General features: G+C 41.6%; 1 protein-coding gene across 5 annotated transcripts; it reads left to right on the forward strand.

The window, feature by feature from the left end:
• The first annotated feature begins 663 nt into the window (after positions 1 to 663).
• On the forward strand, positions 664 to 20,387 carry GPR141 (G protein-coupled receptor 141). Of its 5 annotated transcripts, XM_054818023.1 has the most exons (5): positions 664 to 738; positions 8,246 to 8,330; positions 11,002 to 11,102; positions 14,539 to 14,727; positions 17,131 to 20,381. In XM_054818023.1, exon 5 carries the CDS (start codon positions 17,134 to 17,136, stop codon positions 18,076 to 18,078), a length of 945 nt encoding a protein of 314 aa, XP_054673998.1. In that variant the 5' UTR covers positions 664 to 738; positions 8,246 to 8,330; positions 11,002 to 11,102; positions 14,539 to 14,727; positions 17,131 to 17,133; the 3' UTR covers positions 18,079 to 20,381. The 5 variants fall into 5 exon arrangements, with proteins under 5 accessions (XP_054673998.1, XP_054673994.1, XP_054673995.1 ...); XM_054818019.1 differs by lacking the exon at positions 14,539 to 14,727; XM_054818024.1 differs by lacking the exon at positions 8,246 to 8,330 and having other exon boundaries at positions 702 to 738.
• Positions 20,388 to 21,599: the final 1,212 nt, after the last annotated feature.

The raw sequence follows: 21,599 nt of genomic DNA on the forward strand, positions 1-21,599 counted from the left end.
AACTTTCTTCATTTCACATGCCTTATCCTCCTCATTTATAAAAACCCTGAGTCAATACTTTTCAGTTATAAAAAGACTGTAGTGTATACACAACACATGCAGAGCAGGTACTCACATCTCTTTGGAAGACTCTGCTGTTTGACAACGAGACAGAAGCATTTCAGGAGTGCCAGAAAGCATTCGGTCTTGCGTGCTGCCCTACTTCAGGATTACTACATATGTTTTACCATTGCATCATGAAAAAAGTGCCTGCAATGGCTCTCAGATTGATGTATTCACCTCTGAGGTGTTATCTGAGCAGTTGAGCAAATGCTGCTGAGAGGCTGAGTGTCCTTCGTACCTCAGGAGAGAAATACCTGTATCTGTATATCCATATATGTGACTATAAACGCATACTCCCACATGTGCTTTTTCTCTTTCAATCCAATTAGTCCTCTTTCTTTCTTGCACATCTTACAAGCAGATACATTTTGCGAAAACTGCAAATATTTAATATGTATTGAGCAGAACAAGAATAAATAAAACCCCCAAACACATCAATAGATTTGATGCATGAGAAGATAACAACTCGTCCAATCACAATTGTTAGCTGTTTGTGGTTTCTGGGCAATGGGCGACATTTCAGGAAGCAGACAGAGCTGGGTTGCAGTTGCAGTTCCTCAGCAGCACTTCTCTGCAAAGTTGAGGAGCCGTACAGAGCGAGGCGAGTCTCCTGCTGTGCTGCTGGAAAGCCTGGGGGTAAGTGCTGCAAAGGTACTCAGCAGAGGTGCTGGGGGCAGGCACGTGGTAAGTAGTATTTTACCCCTCGCCTTGCAGAGGAGGAGGGAAATTTTATTAAACACTAATGAGAAGGCTGCGGATCTGGATGGAGCTTAATGATTCCTGGTGGGAAGTAAGCTTACAGCAAAGCTGGGAGGAAACGTTATAGGATGGAAGTTGAAAGTGCTTTGGGTTTTTAGTCCATTGCAGCAGTTGCGAATGTCAGATTTTGTGAAATCTGTGGAAGCAAAGTAGAAGGTAGTTAAAAGTGTGTTGTGGGATTCAGCATTGGAGGAAGGGCACCTGGGCTTGTTTTACAATAGCTTTCACTTTCATAATTCTTTCTGAAAATTAATTTATTAAAAGAAAATGTAAACCAGGAGGAGTACCATTATTAGTTTTGATAGTCAATCTTTAAACAAAGAATAAGGAGGAAATTTCCATTCTGCTTCTACTAGCTTCCTCATAGCCTTCGATACTCTTTCATGAAGAGTAAATTTTTCAAAATCACCTCAGATGCTTGAGGATCACAAGTCCCCCCGATAGTCAGAGAGTCGCCAGCTTTGCCTTCACTTCAGTGCTGTTGGGCACCTTCCCTGAGGCTCTCAGATGCTTGCACAGCTCAGCGAGGATGGCTGGTAAGCGCTTTGGTGTCCGCTTGTTGAGGAGCTTTGAATGGCTGTCTTAGCCACTGGTTATCTGCTCCGATATGGAATTTTACATCCTTGTCCTCCTGCTGCTCAGTGCATGAAGGAGGTCATTAGGAAGGCAAAAAAGGAATCCTGGGTGACAGGTTTTATCATTTTATTAATGTAGCAGAGCTTTCCTTCATTAGTCAGGAAGAGCAGCTGAGTGCCTTTCTCAGTGAGAGGGAAAAGAAAAGCATGAACTGAGTAATACAGATAAACCAGACAAGACAGAGCTGTGGCTGGAGGACAGAGAAAAGTGATCAGAAGGTACACCAGCAAAAATGACCTGTGTCACCAAATGCAGACTGGTGTATGTATGTAGTATTCAAGTAACTACGCAGTGGTGGTCTGTTTGGACTCCCTAACTTTGCTGGGTGGTTGTGTACCAGGTGCATTGTTTTTATCTCTGTAGCAGCAGTGGCAGCTTTCTTCTCCCCCTGTTGTGAACCCACAGGCCTCTCCTTCTGAGAAGACAGAAAGTAACAGAATTGTTTTCTCACCTTCCCCTTTGAGCTGTACCATTGCAGTTCTCATCTTTGTGACAGCATTATCAGTTGAAGCACACAAACAACTTCTAGCAGGGAAAACTAGGCTGCACATTTGAAGGGCATCAGATGCTCCACAAGAACTGTCCATATACTTGCTGCTGACCAGGAGCAAGACCAGCGCTTAAACCTCCTCCTCTTCTTAGCACCCCTGGAAAGGCATTGCTCCTTTGAGTATGCTGTTTATGTCTGGCCCCTAGAAAAGGGGTATCTGCTGCTCTTCAGGCGGTGAGCCAAACACAGGCTCATCTTTTTGAGAGAACTGCTGCAAAAATCACACATTATTCAGAAGTGATGCTTAGGGCAGTAGGAAGTGTGATGGGTATTTTGCATTGCTTTAGTGCATGATTATATGCTATAGGGTTGTGCTTCATTTTGATATGTAAAGGAACCAGCCTTACAAATACATTGACAGAAGCAACTAGAGTCCGAGAAGATTCTGCTCGCCATTTTGTAAGTGAAAAAGCTAGCTGTACCAATAACGGGATAAAATAGTTGGGAGTCCTGTTACCATTATGTATAGGTTCATATAACATCTAGCTGATCTTCACAAAGTATCGGAAAGCCTTTCAAAGCTAGGTTGAATAAAGTGGCTATATTAACCAGTTGCCCCAGATTGTTTCGTACCCCATCTTCTCCTTACTCAAATGCAGAAACTTTTGCAGCACGATATTTTATTTTGCTCAAGTTGTTGTGTTCAGGTTTTTTTTAAAAAATATGCTGTTATGAGTTTCTGTAAGAGGTGAGAGAGGCAATAGCTTGGACAGAGAAATTGCACCGCATTTGCAGCTCCGTGGTGGTTCTTAGCTTGTGGCTCTTAGTTCATGGTTCTCAGCCCCAGAGCCATCCCAAAGAGGGACCATCTCAATCACTTTATTCTAATCTTAAAGAGCCTCTGGGAAGTGCAGTTGCTCATTGTGATCTTCATTCCGAAACTGGGAGTAGCTGCTTTGAAAAACAAGGCTAGGGCTGTAGAGGATCCTGAAGAGAAGAAACGGGGTCCTGATCTTCTGTGGGAAGTTGGTGTTGAGGTAGAGGACCCTCTTGTGGCATGGGCTGCTGCACTGCAGGCATCCACATCAGCTGGAGCTGCCTAAACGTCATGTCCCAGAAATATGTGCAGCTGCCATTCAGGCTCAGGGTGACACAAGTGTCATGGACAGAGAACGGACCATCATCAGGTCTGCCTTCCAGGCAGTCACAGATGATGGGAGGTTTTACATCTCAATTTACATCAAAAGGTGACAAATACATTGGCATGGATAAGTAGAGGTGGCTTTACATGGGCCTGACCAGTTTGCTCTCTCTCAGCCTTGTATCTCAGAAGCTGAGGCACCTGGAAGCTCTTGGCTTGGTGGTGGGACACTCGCCTTCCTGCTGCATCCTGGCAGAAGCAAGTGATTGTAGGTGTTTCTGCTGCAGTGGATGGCATGAGGCCTCTCAACTTGAGCTATGCATTTCCCAAAGCTTGCCTCTTTTCATTCACTGACCTCCTACAGGAAAGGATAAACAGGTGAAGAAGTTTTTGGAAGAAGGGTAGAAAGAATTCATTCCAGGTATTTGTTTTCACAATCAGGATTATTTTGAGCATATATGAAGGTGCTAGCAGTATAGGTGGCATTGTCTGAAGGAAATTCTGAGGCCAGTAGCTGTCAGGTGATGAAGAGGTTGGTGTAAAGGTGGTTTATTTAGCAGAAAAGTACTTGTCATCCTACAAAGAGCATTGCAATTACTTTATTTGCCATTCTGTGATGCCTTCCTTCATGGAACAATTTGCTCAATGGGTGGAGAGCGAGCTGTGGACATCACCTACTTTGATTTTAGCAAGGCATTTGACATGGTCATCTTAACTTGTTGACAAGCTGGCAAGATACAAACTGGACATATGGACCACAAGACAGGTGGAGACCTGGCTAAAATGCTGAAAGGGTGGTGGCTAATGGCTCAAAGTTGAGCCAGCAGCCATTCACAAGTGGAGTTCCTTGGGGGTCAGTACTGGGCCTGATACTATTCAATAGCTTTATAAAAAATTTGGATGACAGGATTGAATGCACCCTCGGCAAGTTTGCAGATGACAACAAAGTGGGAGGAGAAAGATGCTGAAAGGAAGGGCCACCAAACAGAGAGACTGCAACAGACTGGAAGATTGGGCAAACAAGAACTGCATGAAGTTTAGCAAAGGTAATTGTTAAATCCCGCAACTGGGACAGAGTAATCCCATGCAGCGGTGGTGTGTGTGGGATGTCTGACTGCCTGGGGAGTGTGCCAGCAGTGTGCCCTTACAGCAATGAAAGGGAACCTTGTCATGGGCTGCATCAGCAAGAGTACTGCCAGCAGGTGAAGAACTACAGGCAGCAGGTCAAGGGAGTGATTATTGCACTCTGCTTAGCACCCGTTAGGCCACACTGGGAAACTGTGTCCAGCTTTGGTCTTCCTGGTCCAAGACAGACACTGAAAAATTCAGAGTGGCAGAATATCCTTTCCTGGAAATATTCAAGACTCGGTTTGATGTGACCCTGGACAACCCAGCCTAAGGCCCTGCTTTCAACAGGAGGTTTGACTGTAAAATCTCTGGAGGTGCCCGCTGACCTGGATGTTTTTATGATTCAACAGCCATGATAGATGCAAACTGGGATGTGCACATGGCTTTCTGCAGTGCCATGCAGAGGTACCGAAACTAGCTTTGGAAGAGCTCTGGAGAATGCATTATTTTATTGTCAGCTCACTGAACATAGTGAAATCTTTCTTCTTAAGTGAAATTAAGGAGAAAAGAGTTTTAGCCAAAGTAAGAGGCATAAGGGAAAATCCAGAGTGGATACTCTATAGGCATTGCTTTCTCTGCACTTTTCATTGTGGTAATGATACTTAGCAGTGAAAGGTGAGATGTCTCACCATGAGGGCTGTAGAAATCATTGAATCACTTTCAGTGACAGTCCTGATTTGATGGTGCAGAGAGAAAAGAAAGCTAGCAATGGGAATCTCTCAATGAGTTGATGCATCATTTTCACTTCATTAGCACAATTAAACACATTAACTGTGTGCTTAATCTCCCCAAATTCTTAACATCACTGATATCAACAGGAAAGCTATTTTGGAGATATCTTTCTTGTGAAGATGTATTTGAATTAGTGCTTCATGTGCTAACTTGAGAACCAGAAGCAATGGGGCTAAAGAGGCATATTACTATGACCAGTCTAAGAAATCCTGTTGAGAAGCTAAAGGGCATGTCACTGTCCTACTGAGGCTATCTTGCTTTGGGACCAGAGCTCATACCTGCATAGGGTACCTCCTACATCACGCACTATTGTACCAACTTATGTTGGTGCTCCCCACTGTGCTGCACTGACTCCAGAAAGATTTTACTCTTCCCCCCCCCATCTGTCTTGTAGGGCTCATAATATCATACAGGAATGTCCTGTCAGTCTGGTTTCAGCTAAGAAGAGCTCATAAGAGCTACAGTGAATAATGATGTAAAACATTTGGAGCTTATGCTTTCCAGCAATCTGAAAGATGTACAGAACAACAAATAACCTGGATGAAATGAAAAGAAGGAAGCAGGGAAGCTAATTGATAGTTTATTGTTTTGAATTCTATTTTTTATAGAGAGGTCTAAAGACCAACAAAGAATAGGGGCCCAGTGGCATGGTGTCCTGTGCAACACCACAGCACAGGGCACTTCAGAACCAAATAAGCAGATTTGAACTGGCAAAACAGCATTATGGCCACAAGTAGCATGGCCCAAGATTTTCTGGGGAGTCCTGTGTTCACAAAACAGGGAGAGAGGCTAAGAGAAAGCAAGTTAGGATGGTGGGACAAAGGGCAGCCCAGAATAGCAGCCCTTACCCTGCGTTTCTACAGCTCCTCCTGGCTGGACTCTCTAGCTGCATCCTTAAATGTTTCAGCTGAAATTCAAATAGGCAAAAGTCATAAAAAAATGCATCAGTAATGAGCTTGTTCCTAACACAATTAGCTTCACACTTTGGCAAATGCACTGAAGATATTAATTTAACACAAATGCTTATCATTACCTCAGAAACAAAACCTCCAGATTTAACAGCAAAATGAACCATTTCAGCCCAAAGAATTTGATGGAATAGAGCACCCACACGCATACAGCGCCTCACTCCAATATGCAATCTTTAGCTGTGCTGATCAGGAAAGGCTCTTGCAACTCAATGTACTTTATGAATGCAGTATGGAACGATTCCCTTGCAGTAAATTCCTCATTTCTGAAAGAGATAGGAGGAATCCTGAATTCCTGTCTCACCCAACTGTAGTAGAGATGTCATGTATTTCATTGTGTTTATACTGAGGTAGGAAAGCATTTTCATTATCAGTCTAGCAGTACTGGTATTAAGCTTTGCTTTCTGTACTGCTCCTAGGCAGGCACTCTTAGATTAACGCAGGGAGGTTTGTTCCTCTGCCAACACAGACAACACATTTTAGCATACTAAATTTCATAAATATCTGTATGTGTATATTCAGCATGAAAATGATCATTAGGAAAATTATTTTTTCCATGCATCTAATGATAGCGTTTATATTACCTCTGCAGTCAGAAATCAAATGAAATAAACAATCTGAGAATAAAACAGTATTAGCAATTGCAGTAAACATTTTGAGGGCGAGTTGCAATAGACTTGTGGTGTAATCTTTTTAAAAAAAATATTCTTCCTTACAACATGCCGCCTGCCTCAGCAGGCAATTAGTGAGAGGCTAGTACAGACTTCAAACAAATTTTAGGATGAGCACTGCTTTGTCAGGTGAAGGGGAGGGCTCTTTTCAGAAAGGCATATATGCACATAGGATCGGTGTGGTACCGCATATATGATTTCATTCTCTGCAGTCTAATGTCATCCTTATGGCAGGACTAATGCATCTCCTTGTCAATCAGCTCCCCCATCCATTTTTTTATCCTAGTGAGAACAAGCTCTGATAACGAGTGTATTGGCATGCTGGATTCCTGATGAAAGACTTATCTCCTGAGAAACCTACTGGCATGCGACAGATGTGAACTAGTAAAATCCTGCAGAACAAGATAATATGAAAGCTGGTAATAGACCACTGGAAATGTGCAGTATTTAAAAATAAGACACCTTCTCAGAAAGGTCCATTTAGACTGGACTCTACCTGGATATCTTTTGTACGTGGTTCTGACTGCTCCTCCCGCCCTCAGTGACAAACACTGAGGCCAAAGCTGAGTGCCAGTAGAAAACAGAAGTAGGTATGGGGAAAGTTGGGCAAATTATTAATGTTAGAACAGTTGTTTTCTAGATTTGTGATCCCTCCCACACACATTATTAAAGAAGTAGTACAGCAGATTCTGATGTGGATTTAGGTTTTGTTTGCAGTACTTCTCTAGTGAAATCTGGATTATGGTAAGAGGTGAATAGAAATTTGAGGTGGTTTTATTGGTATACTATACTTCAACATGGAATGAGGTGCGATTTTTGGTGCTTCCCAAGGAGGGAAAGGTAGTGAGACAGACTGAAGGAGCAACAGACTTTTTCCACACCACTCTGCCTCAGGTATTTTTAAGCAAATTTCTCTTGAGTAATAATGCCCAGGGACAGTAACTTGCAAAGTGGGTATTTTTCCCCCTAAATTAGAAAAGGGAACTAGGAGGAGGCCACCACATATATTTCCACTTTTCAGAGGAGCTTGAATTTATATCTCTGCTGGGCAAAGATGTGTGAAACGAGGAATTGCAAGTCACATTTTCCTCCCTATACTTTTTGAAAATGTTCATTCAGATGTGTCACAGGCAGTATTTCTCACTCATAGGATGCCTTGCACCGCCTGGGTGACAGCCACAAATCGCAACTGCTTCAGAGCCCAGAGAGAGACATTTTAAGAAACCTATTATCTCCAAAATGTTTTTGACTTTTGTTGATACCGAGCATTTTTCCTTTCGTAGATAATTAATATCTTTCTCTTCAGGTCCTTGAAATAGTAAGGCACATTAGAAATATGAGTAAAAAATGTAATTTTGTTGGTAGCAGCTAAAAGTTACTCACTCTAACTACATACTACCTTTCAGCAATTCATATTAGCAGCTGATATCTTTTACTTACTGATAAATTGCAGTCAACCTGTCACAATTACAGCTTAATAATTGATCCAGCCAGTCTTACATACTAGGACCAGGCCTAAAGCTGGCACTGGGAAGGCCTCTGAGCAGATCTGGGCTTTGTGTAAGGAGCACAAGATGTAGCAGATGATGATCTCCCTGTATCTCATCCTTTTACCTAGGAAGCAGACATTGCCCTTGCTTGAGGACACTGCTCTGACCCATCCTAAGAAAAGGCCTGAGGAACAGGTGTTGGTCAGCCCACAGGTACATCTACTAAAACCATCTCTTTCACAGTCAAGCATACATGGCAATATGGGATTTTCCCTAGTTTAGTAAAGGATAGATTATATCAGATCAGTGGTCAAGAAACTGAACCTTGTTTAATCTGACCAGCCCCCTGATTATCTCTACTGCAGCATTTTGGAAGGCGGTTTCAGATGAACCTGTCTGCATGCCATAGTTGCTATTGGCTGCTTTATATTCAGGCACAAATCAAAGGGAAAATCAAAAAAGCAGGGCCTTGATCTGATGTCCCACCAGACTCAATCAGAGGTGTCATTGGTGAGACTGGAACTGGACAGTATTAAAATTATACACTAGAGTGGGGAATCAGGCTCATGGCTTACTGCGGGACTAATACACAACTATGGGACAATGCTTTGGCTGGTATAAACAGGCTTATATTTTTTAATATAAAAGAAGTTTACGTGATCGATCTGAATATATACAAGGAACAAAGAAGGCTAAAGACCATCACTGAAGTAGTTTTTCAATAATTCAAGTCTTGATTCTTTCAGGAATGTAATGGAGAGCAAGGTCTAACTCTTCCAGTGTAAAAGAAACTTAGATAATTAAGGAATACTTTGCTACTTCTAATAGAGTTTTCTCTCTGGCAGAAGTCTGACCAACTGTCCAGCAAAGCTGATTTATTCAGATAACTGCCCCTCGCACTTTGGGGAATATTTCAAAGCTCAGCCTTAGCAATCACAGGTTTAGAGACCCCTCTGGGGGCCTGATTCTCTGCTACCAGCATCAGCCTGGTGTTTTCAGGAATGTCACTCCAGCTTTACCCTCAGGTTATCCACAGTGAATTTAAGGTGTTCAGGTGGATCTTAATTTTTACTTTCTGCCACCTATGTAAGTGAAAGAGAAGAGCAGCTTTCCAGAAGACCCAACCACCATCCACCATACCTGCATACCTCCTACCACCCTATATGGTCCACATGTGAATTAGCACTCCAAATCCTTGAGTCCTGGTGCAATAAATGTAGAAAACCAAAACACCTGGGTTGCCATGGTTATTCTGTGTACATCTCTGGGTTTGGAACAGCTGAAAAAATCACTAACAGCATGTATTATGCCTGAGCATAAAGGACACAGTTCTCTTTTTCTCAAGGACCTTTCATGCAATCCAGAGTAAAGGAGTCTCGATGCTACTCAGATCTCAGGACAAGTAGTCCTTGAAATCTAGGCCAGACTCTGAATTATTATTAAACAGCCTTGGCCCACAAAACTGTTGCTATAATGAAAATTCGAACTAGGTGAAGGTCTGATCCAGGCAATAAAATGATACTGTGCAAATCTACTATCATACTTCTAGATTTTGGGGTATTGCTAAGACCATCAGCAGTTACTCAAAACTTACAAAATATGTGCACTTCTAGCACCCATGTTTAAATTCAGCTGGTGTGTGATGTTCTAAAATAATCACATTCTGCCACCACCTCAGTACGTTCCTGGTGAGTATCTAAACATACCAGTCTGGAATCTATTATTTGAACTGCAGTGAGAGAAACATACTCCAGAGATTATACGCACTGTTGCTAAATCTTGGGCAAAATTGCATCAATTTAGCAGTGAAAATGAATTGCAATTGTGTGTATTAAGCTTTCTATACCTATCTAGAGCTTGACACTAACTACAGCTTAGAGGCGAACAAAGAGAATGAGGATGTCTGTCCCAGACCATATTCTGGGAATTCAATATCTGTTTTAATCCTGGGTCAGTACAAGGATTGAAGATTTGCAGAATGCAAACATATTGGAAGAAGTCAACCTGGAAAGCCCTATTTGTGAACATTATTATTTATCAACAATATTATATAACTTCTATGTTATATAATTATTATAGGTATCAACAATATATATCAACAATATTACACATATTAACGTATGCATTAACTTATTATATATATATCAATGATATTATTTAACTTAAAAAAACCCCAACACATTCAGATGCTGCCTGCAGGTCTTTAAGATATCTTAGCTTTCTTCCCACTATTAATTGGGATATATTTATTCTAGAAAAAGACCTACAAGAAGCCGAGACAACATGACTACTTTGAGAAGGTACCAGACTTGATTTAAGGATATCTTAGCTTTATATCTGACTTTGCCACAGAGATTTCACCTTTTTAGCTGTAGCATGGGGAGACTGATATGTATGCCTCTTAACAGAGCTTTGAGATCAACTGCAGAAAGGTACTGGGTGAGAACTAAACGTTATTACTGAACAGCTCTTTAGCTGTTAGCCACTGTTAGAATTGCGAAATGCAAAAAGACGATCTCCATCACATACCAATCTGTTGTGAATTACCACAGAACAGTATGTCCATCGTGTTCTTTTAACCAAATGTGAGGCAACAGGATGTAGTCAGTTAAAATGTTCTTATGTAAGATTAAATGTAAATGCTGAATGTTAATACCATTGCTTTCAAAACTATTATACTCAAACATAACTGTGTGTTCTGGCAGAAATGAGTTAAGCCTGCAGGAGGGCAAAACTGACCTTGCACAGACTCCTGACAGAGACTCTGCCCTTCCGTGAGACAACTTTTACCACACACACCACACAGCAACCATCGCCACTGATGATCCTTTGATACTGACATGGCTAATGTGTTTTTAATAAAGTCTACTTTCGTTTTGCCTAGCACTGTACAAATGAAGCAATGGCATTGAGTCCCAAGAGATCGAGATGCTGAGCTACAATCCTGGCAGAAAGAAGGGCTGAGACACCATGCGGAGCTTTAGGGTGAGCTTTGTTCCGTCCCATACATTTTGATGTCTATACTTTAATCATATCCAAACCCGCACTTAGTTACAATATAAGTTGTATTTTGCTCCTGTCCTACCCTGTTTTCTCAAAACACTCTTTCAAATGATCCTTTCTACTCTGGGGAATAACCTTTCCAAATGAGTGTCTTTGTGATCCGTGGGGCTTATATCTTGATCAGTTTAGGCAGTACAAGAACGTGACCGTTCAGAAATGGGAGGCTTTGAAGACATCCTATGGCTAAGAAATAGCTGCAAATTAGGGGATCCCGTGTTAAATTCACCAACGAGCTGTTCTGATGGGACATCGGATGACTGGTAGGGGATAGTAACATAGAAGCCAGGGGGGCATTTCTTCTCCCCATGAACTCCTCACTGGGAATGCAACTAAGAGTCTTCCTGAGGTTGTGTGCTTATGGGGAGCTCTGCCCTCGTGCAGCTGGGGCTCGTGGTTGTTGCTTCATCATAGGCTTGAAGTAAGGCAATGACTCTAAAATGCAAGGTGTTTTGCTTTTTGTTCTTAGAGCTTACATAAAATGAAGAGCCAAGAAAACAACACTTGAAGAGTGGAGATAAACTCTAATTTATAAGTACACGCAGAATGAACAAAAGCCTTGGTTTGCAATGCTTTTAAAAAAAAAGTTTGCAACTTTAGAAAAAAAAATATCCAATTGTCAAGTTGTTTTATTTTGAACACGTTTTAAAGCTTTTCTGCAGAACTGTTTTCATCATTGTTGTTTGTGATTTCCTAGTACAAGAAAACATTGCTTCATCCTTTTTCATATTGCTATCCTGCAGTTCTCCGCTGCCTCCTAAAATTGGGAGGCTGTTCATTTTGTTTTCATCCATCTTTGTGTGTGTGTTTTGTATCATACAATCTCTGTAAAGACCAGAAGGGTAAATTTGTTCTCTTTGATAAGGTGCAGGTAGGATGGTAAATAATTATTTTTAGGAAGGTTCCATGGTTTGCATTTTTGTGTAAAAGCAGCGAAAATCTCAAACAAAAGAGGACTAACTCAGCATGTTTTTCCATTTGTTCTTCAACAGACTGGATTTAAATTAAAAAGTATCAGTGTAATGATGACACAGCCTACAAGACAGGAGTCAATGAGCTAGTGAATGACTTAGAGGAATCACTGAAAGTTGTTTGGAAAAAAGTTAATATCTAAATGTAAACACACACTTGATATTTCGTATTTTTAATTTGTAATGTTTTCCTTTAAGCAGACATTTATACTTCAAACTTCAGGTGTGTATGGTTATTTTGAAATGAAGAGAATTCTGCAATTATTCTAGTGGCATAGCCTACATTACCATAACACAGCATGGAATTAGAGCAAATTGAAAAGCAGTTACAATGCCCTCAACAGAAAGCATCTCTGAGACTAAATGAGGATGTTTGTGAAACAAATGCACATTTTAAACAGCCTTTTGTTAAAAAATATTTGTATTTTGCACTGCCTCCAACCTAGGATAGTTCAATGCAGAAGTGTCAGTTCTGACAAACACTCATTTTTCCATTTCATTAAGTCTGTCAAAATTAGAAATCTTTCATTTGAATTGAACTTTTTTTCCCCCTCCAAATTCAAATGAAACTTCTCAGTTGGGTGCATGCAGGTTGCAAATGGTTCTTCTGCAGAACCCAACTGTTGGAACACATTGTCATGGTTTAACCCGGCCAGCAGCTAAAACAACCACACAGCCGTTCGCTCACTCCCTGCCACCCAGTGATGGGGGAGAGAACTGAAAATGGAAAAAAGTAAAACTTGTTGGTTGAGATAAAGACAGTTTAATAGGACAGAAAAGGAAGATGATGATAGTAACAACAACAACAACAAAAATAATATACAAAACAAGTGATGAACAGCACAATTTCTCACCACCCAAAGTTGATCCTCTGCAAGACCCTTAGATCATCTACCTCCCCTCCGCTCCTCCTCCCCCCACAGTTATATAGGGAACATGATGTCATATGGTATGGAACATCCCTTTGGCCACTTTGGGTCAGCTGTCCTGGCTGTGCCTCCTCCCAGCTTCTTGCGCGCCCCTGCCTTCTCATTGGCAGGGCAGTATGAGAAGCTGAAAAGTCCTCGACTTCATGACAACAACTAAAACATCAGTGTGTTATCAACATTATTCTCCTCCTAAATCCAAAACACAGCACTGTACCAGCTGCTAGGAAGAAAATTAACTCTATCCCAGTCAAAACCAGGACATATATGAAAATCTGTGTGAAGCTTGCCAGTCCCTCAGCAGATGTATATAGGGGTTATAAATTTTGCAAATGCGTCTTATACAGAGAGTAGAGCTCACTGTTTGGCGGAGATTGGAAGAGTGTCATTGTTTTTCACAAATGAGTTTTTTCAGGCTTTTTAATAAGTTGATATAATATTGATGTAACATAATGGAGGCTGATGAACCTGGTTGGGAAAATAGTAAGCAATGAAGGGAACAAACCAGTGACAGGCTAATCTGGATTGCTAAATCAGGTGGAAACTAGCAACATGCATTTTACCACTGCCAAATGCAAAGTTTTTCATCTAAGAACCAAATAGGAGCACAATGCTGATGGAGGCAGTTCAGGGAGGAGCCACAAGACTGGGATGAAGAGAAAATTAGTATCTTATCTTATCTCTACTTATTTCCAGGTATCTATAGGGAAAGCCAAAATTTGACAAAGGATTTTTGAATCTGAAGGCAAAACCAGAAGCACATACTATGCCTGGAAGCTAAGGTTGTACAAATTCTGTCAGAAACATTGTTCACCCTTTCTTAAAAAACAAAACAAAACAAAACAAAAAAAAAAGTAGGATAATTAACAGTACGATAAAAGAGAAACAAGTTCCTGAAGGTTAGAATGAATATTCTTTACTGGGAAAATTTTTAGAGACTGAATTGTTTTCATAAATTGCATGCTCTGGTCTGAAGAGAGCAGTCCAGGGAGGTCCAGTGGGCTGTCCTGCACAGAAAGTCACAGGAAATGAATGTGATGGCCTTATCCGCAATGATAATTGATGAATCTTGAATGCATGACAATCTTTTTGCTGATCATATTTCTGAAAGAACCCAGCATCTGGCCTCTTGGCAGTAAAACACAGCTATTTTGGCAATTGTCCCCAAACCCTTGGCACCAGCAGGTGTATCTTTAACTGCTGTGGCATTCAAATGAAGTGGTTGTCCATCATTGCTTCACTGCTGTACAAAGCACATGTCAGGCAGAAGTTTAGCCAAACGATGAGAGGTTTAACACAGAGGAAGACCAAAGCTTGCTCCAAAACTTGAGCATCATCACTGAACTGGCAGTAGCTAGAGGGGGTAGGAAGGCATGGCAACAAGAACACCTCCTTGAGGAGAAACTCTCTGCCTTTGGATGCACAATGAGGTAAGTCCTCTCCATGCTCCTTATGTTCTTACAGATGTCAAGAGCTAACATTATTGTGCATGAAGGGAAGCTGCCTGGGTGAGGCAAAGCTGCTAAGTACTGTCCTGAAGGAGCAACTTGGTGCTTCAGACGTGGTTTGGGGTGTGCGTGGGGAGGAGGCAAGAAAGGATGAAACTGAACTGTAACTCTGTGACCAGGGTACAGCCACTCTGTAAAATGCAAGGTAATTATAATATAGTGTAAAAAGCTAGATTTAAGCAAGCTGGATTCAGTACTGAAGCAATGCTGTTACAGCTGGCAAGAGCTTATACCAGCTGACATTGGCAAGGGACTAAGCAGCATGGGGGAAGACCATTTCTTAGATAGCTTGATAACAGTCTCAGTGGTTTTTTCTGTTGTTCCTCCTCTGCTGTGAGATATTTTCCAGCTCTTGGAGATTTCTATAGCTCACATTTCCAGTGAGGTTCAGTATATAGTCTTATGTCATATAATTAATTAGTCTCTTGTAAGACCTGCATTCATTCTCATTCCATGTGCCTCCTGTTAAATGCTGACCAGAGGACTTGCTAGTTGTATTCGAGGTCAGTAGGTTACAGCTATGTGAATGTCAGTACAATAGAAAACCTCATTTCATGAGAAAGCAGCATTTCCTCTGTGAAACACACCCCATGTCATGCTATACTCTGTCATGCAATATTTCAGTGGGATGCCTGTAGTATTGGGGAGCTGATAAACTCATATTGTAGCTGCCGGTAGCTTTTTTTTTTTTTTTGAAGATTAATGAAAAAGAGATTTCCTGCAGAATCTTACAATGAAGGGATTTAGCGATGACCACTAATCCCTTCTGGCTTGCACGGTTGTGAGGTTGAAATGCAATGTCTCAGAAACGAAAACAGAACTGGAAGAAACTTGCATGGTTTCTGATGCAAGACCTGCAGTGTGCCAATCAGCAGAGCCTTTGAGAAAAAGCTCTTTCATCACAACCCATTTTTCTTCTCATGATGCACTGGAATTAGTTGTCCATATAACTCTGAAATGCAGTTTCAAATAGAAAAGTTCAGTAAGTGCCAACAACCAACACGTCAATTTGACATATGGCAGTTGTATTTATGTCAATTACAGTAAAATATCTGGAGTCTTAGATGCTTTGGGATAGCTAGAGAATAAATGACTTTTCAATGTATAAAGAGATCTTGATTACTATAGGGGAAAATGCTTAGAAATATCGCTAAGTAACAAAAAATATCTGACATGCGTCACAGATAGTCATTCCCCACTGTGAGCAAAACTGGTTTATAAAGCTGTTATAGGTATTTCCTCTTTTCCACAAAAGAGAGAAGTGCTAAAGAACTTTTTTCCCCTCCCAACTTTTGGTAGTATGTGCCACCTACAAATGAAAATAAGCTAACAAACCTGTTGTACAAAGAGAGGAACTATTTTGTGAAGTTAACAACACTGCAGTATTAAAAGAAAAATTGCAAAAACTCACTGAGGAGAAACTCCCCTCTTGTGTTGTGGGATTCACTGGTGGAATGAATGACATATCAGAGTCAGTTTTAAATTACAGTTCAGGTAGCAGTAGCAGTACAACTGGGATAGTACAGAGCCCAGCACTGTTCAATTTTCCCCGCTTCTTTTCTGTGACTGCACTGTGGAGATCCTCTTGATACTTTCATAGATGCAAACATGCTTCAGGATAACAATCCACCTGAACTCTTCCCCTCCCACATCATCTTGTAGTACTTAAAAATCCTACCAGAAGTTACATTTAGAATTATAATAATTATATTTAATCTCTCTTTGAAACAGTAATATATTAAGAATGTATAGCATACTTACTGAACTTGCTATTAACTTTCATCTAGCCTCAGCTCAGGCCAGGCAGGCTTATTTGCACTAACCCAGGATGTCCTTTCCTAACATTTTCTAACAGCCAGTTTTGTAACACCCAGTTACCACATATTAGATGTTAAATGGCCCTAAGCACCAGGACAGCACTGCCCACGCTACTCGGTCTGGCAGGATCTGAGCAGGATCTCCATGGAGCCTGGGTATCCATGGTGTTTAATCCCTTACTCAGATAAACTGTCCACAGAGAAGAAAGAGTTGACTGTAATGTGTGCAAAACTCAGCTCTCAGTAACAAACAAAATTTGTAGCTTTGATAGAGCAACATATGGTTATTATCTGGCTCTGGGAAGGGCAGATTTATGTTGCAAATAAACAAACTGATGAATGAGCAGCAGAATCTGAACAATTGCTCTGATCTTCACTGCAAAGCCATGCAGATGCTCAGAAGAGAGGAGCACTAAGGACACAGATAGCTCGAAACCACCACAATCATGTCATTTCCCTAAGGATCTCTTCTTCCCACATATTACTAACTCATGCTTGTTCTTAAGGGTATGACTAGCAATGTCTTAACACAGCTTCTCTGCTCAACCTTCTCAGCCATTTTTCTCTAGGCTGGAGGAGTTTGGGTAAAACTACTGGTTACAGCTTGTGCCAGCTGTGAGATTTGTGGATTATCCCTCAATCAAGATCCAGGTGGAAATCTTTTCTGGCTTTTCAGTTGGGCTCTCTCATTCCTACCTTATCTTAGCTTTTATTTATTCTTTCATTTCCAGAATATGTTCAAGGAAGATTTCTGGAACATGATTGAAGAGAACAGGAACAGCAATGACTCCTCCTCTGCCTTCACTCACACCAACGCCACGAGTGCCATACTGATTACTGCCTACTCAGTTGCCTTTGCTGGAGGTGGGATCGGGTCCATCACAATGTTGTTTGTGCTGGTCAAGATGAACACTTTGTCCGTGACCACTACAGCCATCATTAACCTGGTTGTTGTGCACAGCCTCCTCCTCTTCACGGTGCCCTTTCGCTTGCACTACTATGTCAACAAGAAGTGGGTATTTAAGATGCCATTTTGCAAAATAGTGAGTGCAATGGTGCACATCCACATGTACCTGACTTTCCTGTTCTACGTGATCACGCTGGTGATCCGGTGGCTCATCTTCTTTAAATGGAAGGACAAGGTGGAGTTTTACAGGAAGCTGCACGCCATTGCGGCAAGCGCTGCCGTGTGGGTCTTTGTCATGGTCTTTGTAGTGCCAGTCTTGTGCTTTGAGTACGGACGCTCAGGCCCATACAATGATACAACATGCTTTAAGTTCCACAAAGAACTACGGCAGGAGGGCGTGAAAGCCCTGAACTACACCATAATTGTAGCTGTCGCCTGCATTACTTGTGTCCTCTTGGGCCTGCAGCTTTTCATCCTGGTAAAAGTGGCGAGAAAACTTTCCACCTCTGTCTGGTCACACCAAGAGTTCTGGGCCCAGGTGAAAAACTTGATTTTCATCTGCGTCATCATAGTTTGCTTCCTTCCCTATCACCTCTTTAGGGCCTACTACATACAGCACGTGAGTGATTTTGACCAGTTAGAAAGCTACAATGAAGTTTTTTTGAGCCTGACTGCCCTCAGCTGCCTGGACCTGCTGTCGTTTGTGCTGAGTGGAAGCCGTCTCTTCAAGCAAAAGGTGGGCATGCTGCGCAGCAGGTTGTCTTGCTGCTAGCATCAGCCTCCTGCAGCACGCGTGGACCTGGACCTGGCAAAGCACAGCGCTGGGCAGGCATGGCAAACCCCCTCCTCAGCAAGTCACGGTGGGCGCTGGAAACAGCGCAACGCACTCGTGCAGGGCACTGCATGCCTGCTCCTCAAAATATTGGGGTGAACTGCCTCCAGTGTCTCAGCTGGTCAACTGGAAGGTTACCTCTGGGATTTCTTCACGGTGCTACCTAGTGACTTGCGGATGCACCTAGAGGAGAGGGAGTAAAGGGCATGGGCTCTTCTGTCTTACTCTTGTTACATCAAGGTTTGTCAAGTCGAAGGCACTAGGAGGAGACTCAAGAGAATTTGAAAAGTATGTAGAAACGCAGATAGAAAAGCTGTTTTTCTTACAGAATAAGGTACAGATTTTTGAAACATAAAAATCTATATAATTTTCCACATACATTTCTTATTTATTCCTCACAAGCTCTCATAAAATATCAGGGAAGCTATTGTTCCTCCTGAGGAGGTCTGTTCCTCCACTGAGGAGCAGAAAAGGCCTTGGCTCTGTGTAAGCACTGCTCAGCAATAACTAAAACATACCTGAATTACCAACACTGTTTCCAGCACAAATCCAAACCACAGCCCCATACTACCTACTGTGAAGAAAATGAACTCTATCCCAGCCAAAACCAGCACTTAAAGACAAGCGTAACTTTCTAACTCTTTAAAAATAAACCAACAATAAATAGTTGTTTCTTGAAATATTTACTCAAAATCATCTTTTGGAGATGGTATCACTGCAGCAGAAAAGAGTTTTGTTCTCTTTCCCACATTATGAAAATGTCTCCAACAACAAAAATTACACATTGTTACTGAAATGAACATTGTAAGTTCAGACAAAAGCCTGTATTTTTATTTACAGAATTGTTGAATTAAAAAAAAATAACAGTGAAGATAATTTTATTTGGATCATTCAGACAGCAGTTGTCTTCTTTTAAAAAGTCAAATTTTTTAGGTCTCCAAGGTAACAATGATTTTTTCTTTATCGTGTGGTGATTTTGTGCAATTCTGAAGTTTATAACTAATTACAGTATCTTTAGCTTGAAATCAATTCTATAAATTTAGTACCCTGTACTGGTAGAAGAAATTAAAATGTTACTGCTTGGATTGGAGGGATGGAAAAAGCTAATAAACCTGGTGTAGTTAAAAAGCTTATTATATCTCAGTGAGGTATTGTCAGTTGTTATCTCTGAAGAAAGAATTGAATTCCACTAGAAAAGAGGAAAAATTCAGCAAAATAATTCTGTGAAAGACATTCAGGCTTTCATAGCTCAGCTGCTTTACTCCTGTCCCCAAAAAAAGAGTATAAATCTCTGACTACTATAACCCAAGACAGCAATGGCTAATATATCTTTCTTCTTCTTGCCATCTGCATAAGGTCACATTTTTTCATCTAGAGTCAGTGGGATAATATTTTAATCATTTGACAAATTAGAGGTTATCAGCTGGTAGAATTCCAGTGATAGTCTCTCCTCGTGATGCTGTTGAAGTTCACCTTTTCATACTTCTGAATCTTTCCATTCCTTTCTACTTCACCTTCAACATCTCTTGCACATCAGACAGCAATCGAATAACGATTGGTTGACCTTGCTGTACCTCTACAATCTTGCCGCTATGCTCGTTGCTTTTGGTCCCACCAAGACGGTTACTTTAAAGGATCCCGTCTCTTCTATAGTCTTTTTTTCCTGACTTCCTTCTTGCTTCAAGCTCCTGTATATCTCTTGGGAGGTCTGATTACGAGAAAGCTTTTTCAGGTCAGAGTCTGAGTAATGCTGTATAACACCAGAAGTTGGAAATCACTGAAGTTCATAACACAAGTGAGATGTGGGGGTGCTCACACGGCCCACCCTTGGCAAATAGCCTGGATCACATCTGTTAAGATAGAAATGTTAAAGCTTGCAGGGTGTGTGGAACTGAGAAAAAACTATCCAAGAAGGCATTTGCCCCAAAAGGATCACAGTAAAGATGAAGACGACTACCAGCCAGATTCCACAGTAGTGGTGGAACTACGGAGACTTTCATAACATGGAAGGAGTCAACTTGAATGTGTAGTTCATTACCAGTTAATTATATGTTGTTAAGAAAGTAATAAACTTCTCTGATCCAGATTTGTTTTAAAATCACACAAACAAACCAGTTTTTCCTTGCAGCAGAAGAGAAAATGGAAAATGGCACATTTTTCGTTTCCTTCTATAACAACATTGTTAGTGAAAGAAAATACCTTGCATGTGTTCCGTAGGCACTGCGTACCTTTGTAACACTATATTATAACCCTTCTGTCATAATAAAGTTGTTAACAAACAAAATGACTATGTGCTGAAAAAGTTAAGCAAGTCCTTCCTGCAAATATGCATATAAATGAAAAGCATTTTGTATCTGAATTTGTCAAGACTTTCAAAAAATTAACCATGTGTTTACACACATTACCTCCTGATCGTACAGCTTAACCAATGCTGCTAATGTATGTGTTAAAATCACAAGTTGTTTAATTCTTATAAAAATGTACACATTCACAATATCCTGCACCATAGCATCACAAAAAATACTAGATAGTGGGGGTTTTTCCCCAATAAAAATTGATGCCAATGATGTTAACGCTAACTCAGGATGATAATGAGCAGAATTAGGGGGTCGGAATTCCATGCTTTAAGTTGGCGACACTATTCAGCACCAGGTGATGCTTTTTACGGGACTATCTGTGCAAACTTTACCTCTGCCACTTGTCTCGCTTTGTGAGTGTCGGTGTCTGCCAGAGAACGAAGGCTCGGTTAACACTGGCTTTTATAGGAATTGCCCTGCCAGGTGGTGACAGAGGTGATGCTTCCAGCGAGGGTGCTGACAGGGCTTGCAGGGAGGACCAGTTGCTGCTCCCTCCAGCCAGTGCCCCTCACTGGCTTCTTGCTCTCTCCCACCCTCCCGGGCACCCTCCCTGCTCGCTTCCCCCAGGAGGGCTGAAGAGGGGTGGAGGTGCTGCCAGGCAGTGCCGCAGAAGGAGAAGAGCCCAAATAACTCCTGATAACAAAAGTGTAAAGGCCATAGCAGCATCCAAAATGTAGCCAAGTGGCTCCTGTGACTGGGGATGGCAGAGGCAGTGATGGGGAGCTGCTGACATGTGCGAGACGATCTGTAGAGGAAGTGGGAATTTCTAGTTACCATCATCTGCTTGGTCAGAGACACCATGGGCTTAAAGGAGACCCTGAGTTTGTTGGCTCTGGATAGTTCTGGATTAGAAAACAACCACCTGAGAACACAAAAAGCTGTATTACAGCAGGACATGGAGAGGATAGGACCTGGACAATGTGACAGGGGATGAGGATAGGTGAGCAGAATATCAGTGTGTTTCTGCCACGTAGTGGCAAGATAACATAGACCGTGTCTCTCGCCTTCATCTCATGTTGCTTATTGAACTCTTAAAGTTGCCAAAGAGTGGCACTCTGACGGGCGCAAACTTGCCCTCCACCACTCCTTGTGCCCTCTCCTACA

This window comes from Grus americana, chromosome 2 (genome assembly GCF_028858705.1).
Source record: "Grus americana isolate bGruAme1 chromosome 2, bGruAme1.mat, whole genome shotgun sequence".
In the NCBI taxonomy this organism is placed as follows: domain Eukaryota; kingdom Metazoa; phylum Chordata; class Aves; order Gruiformes; family Gruidae; genus Grus; species Grus americana.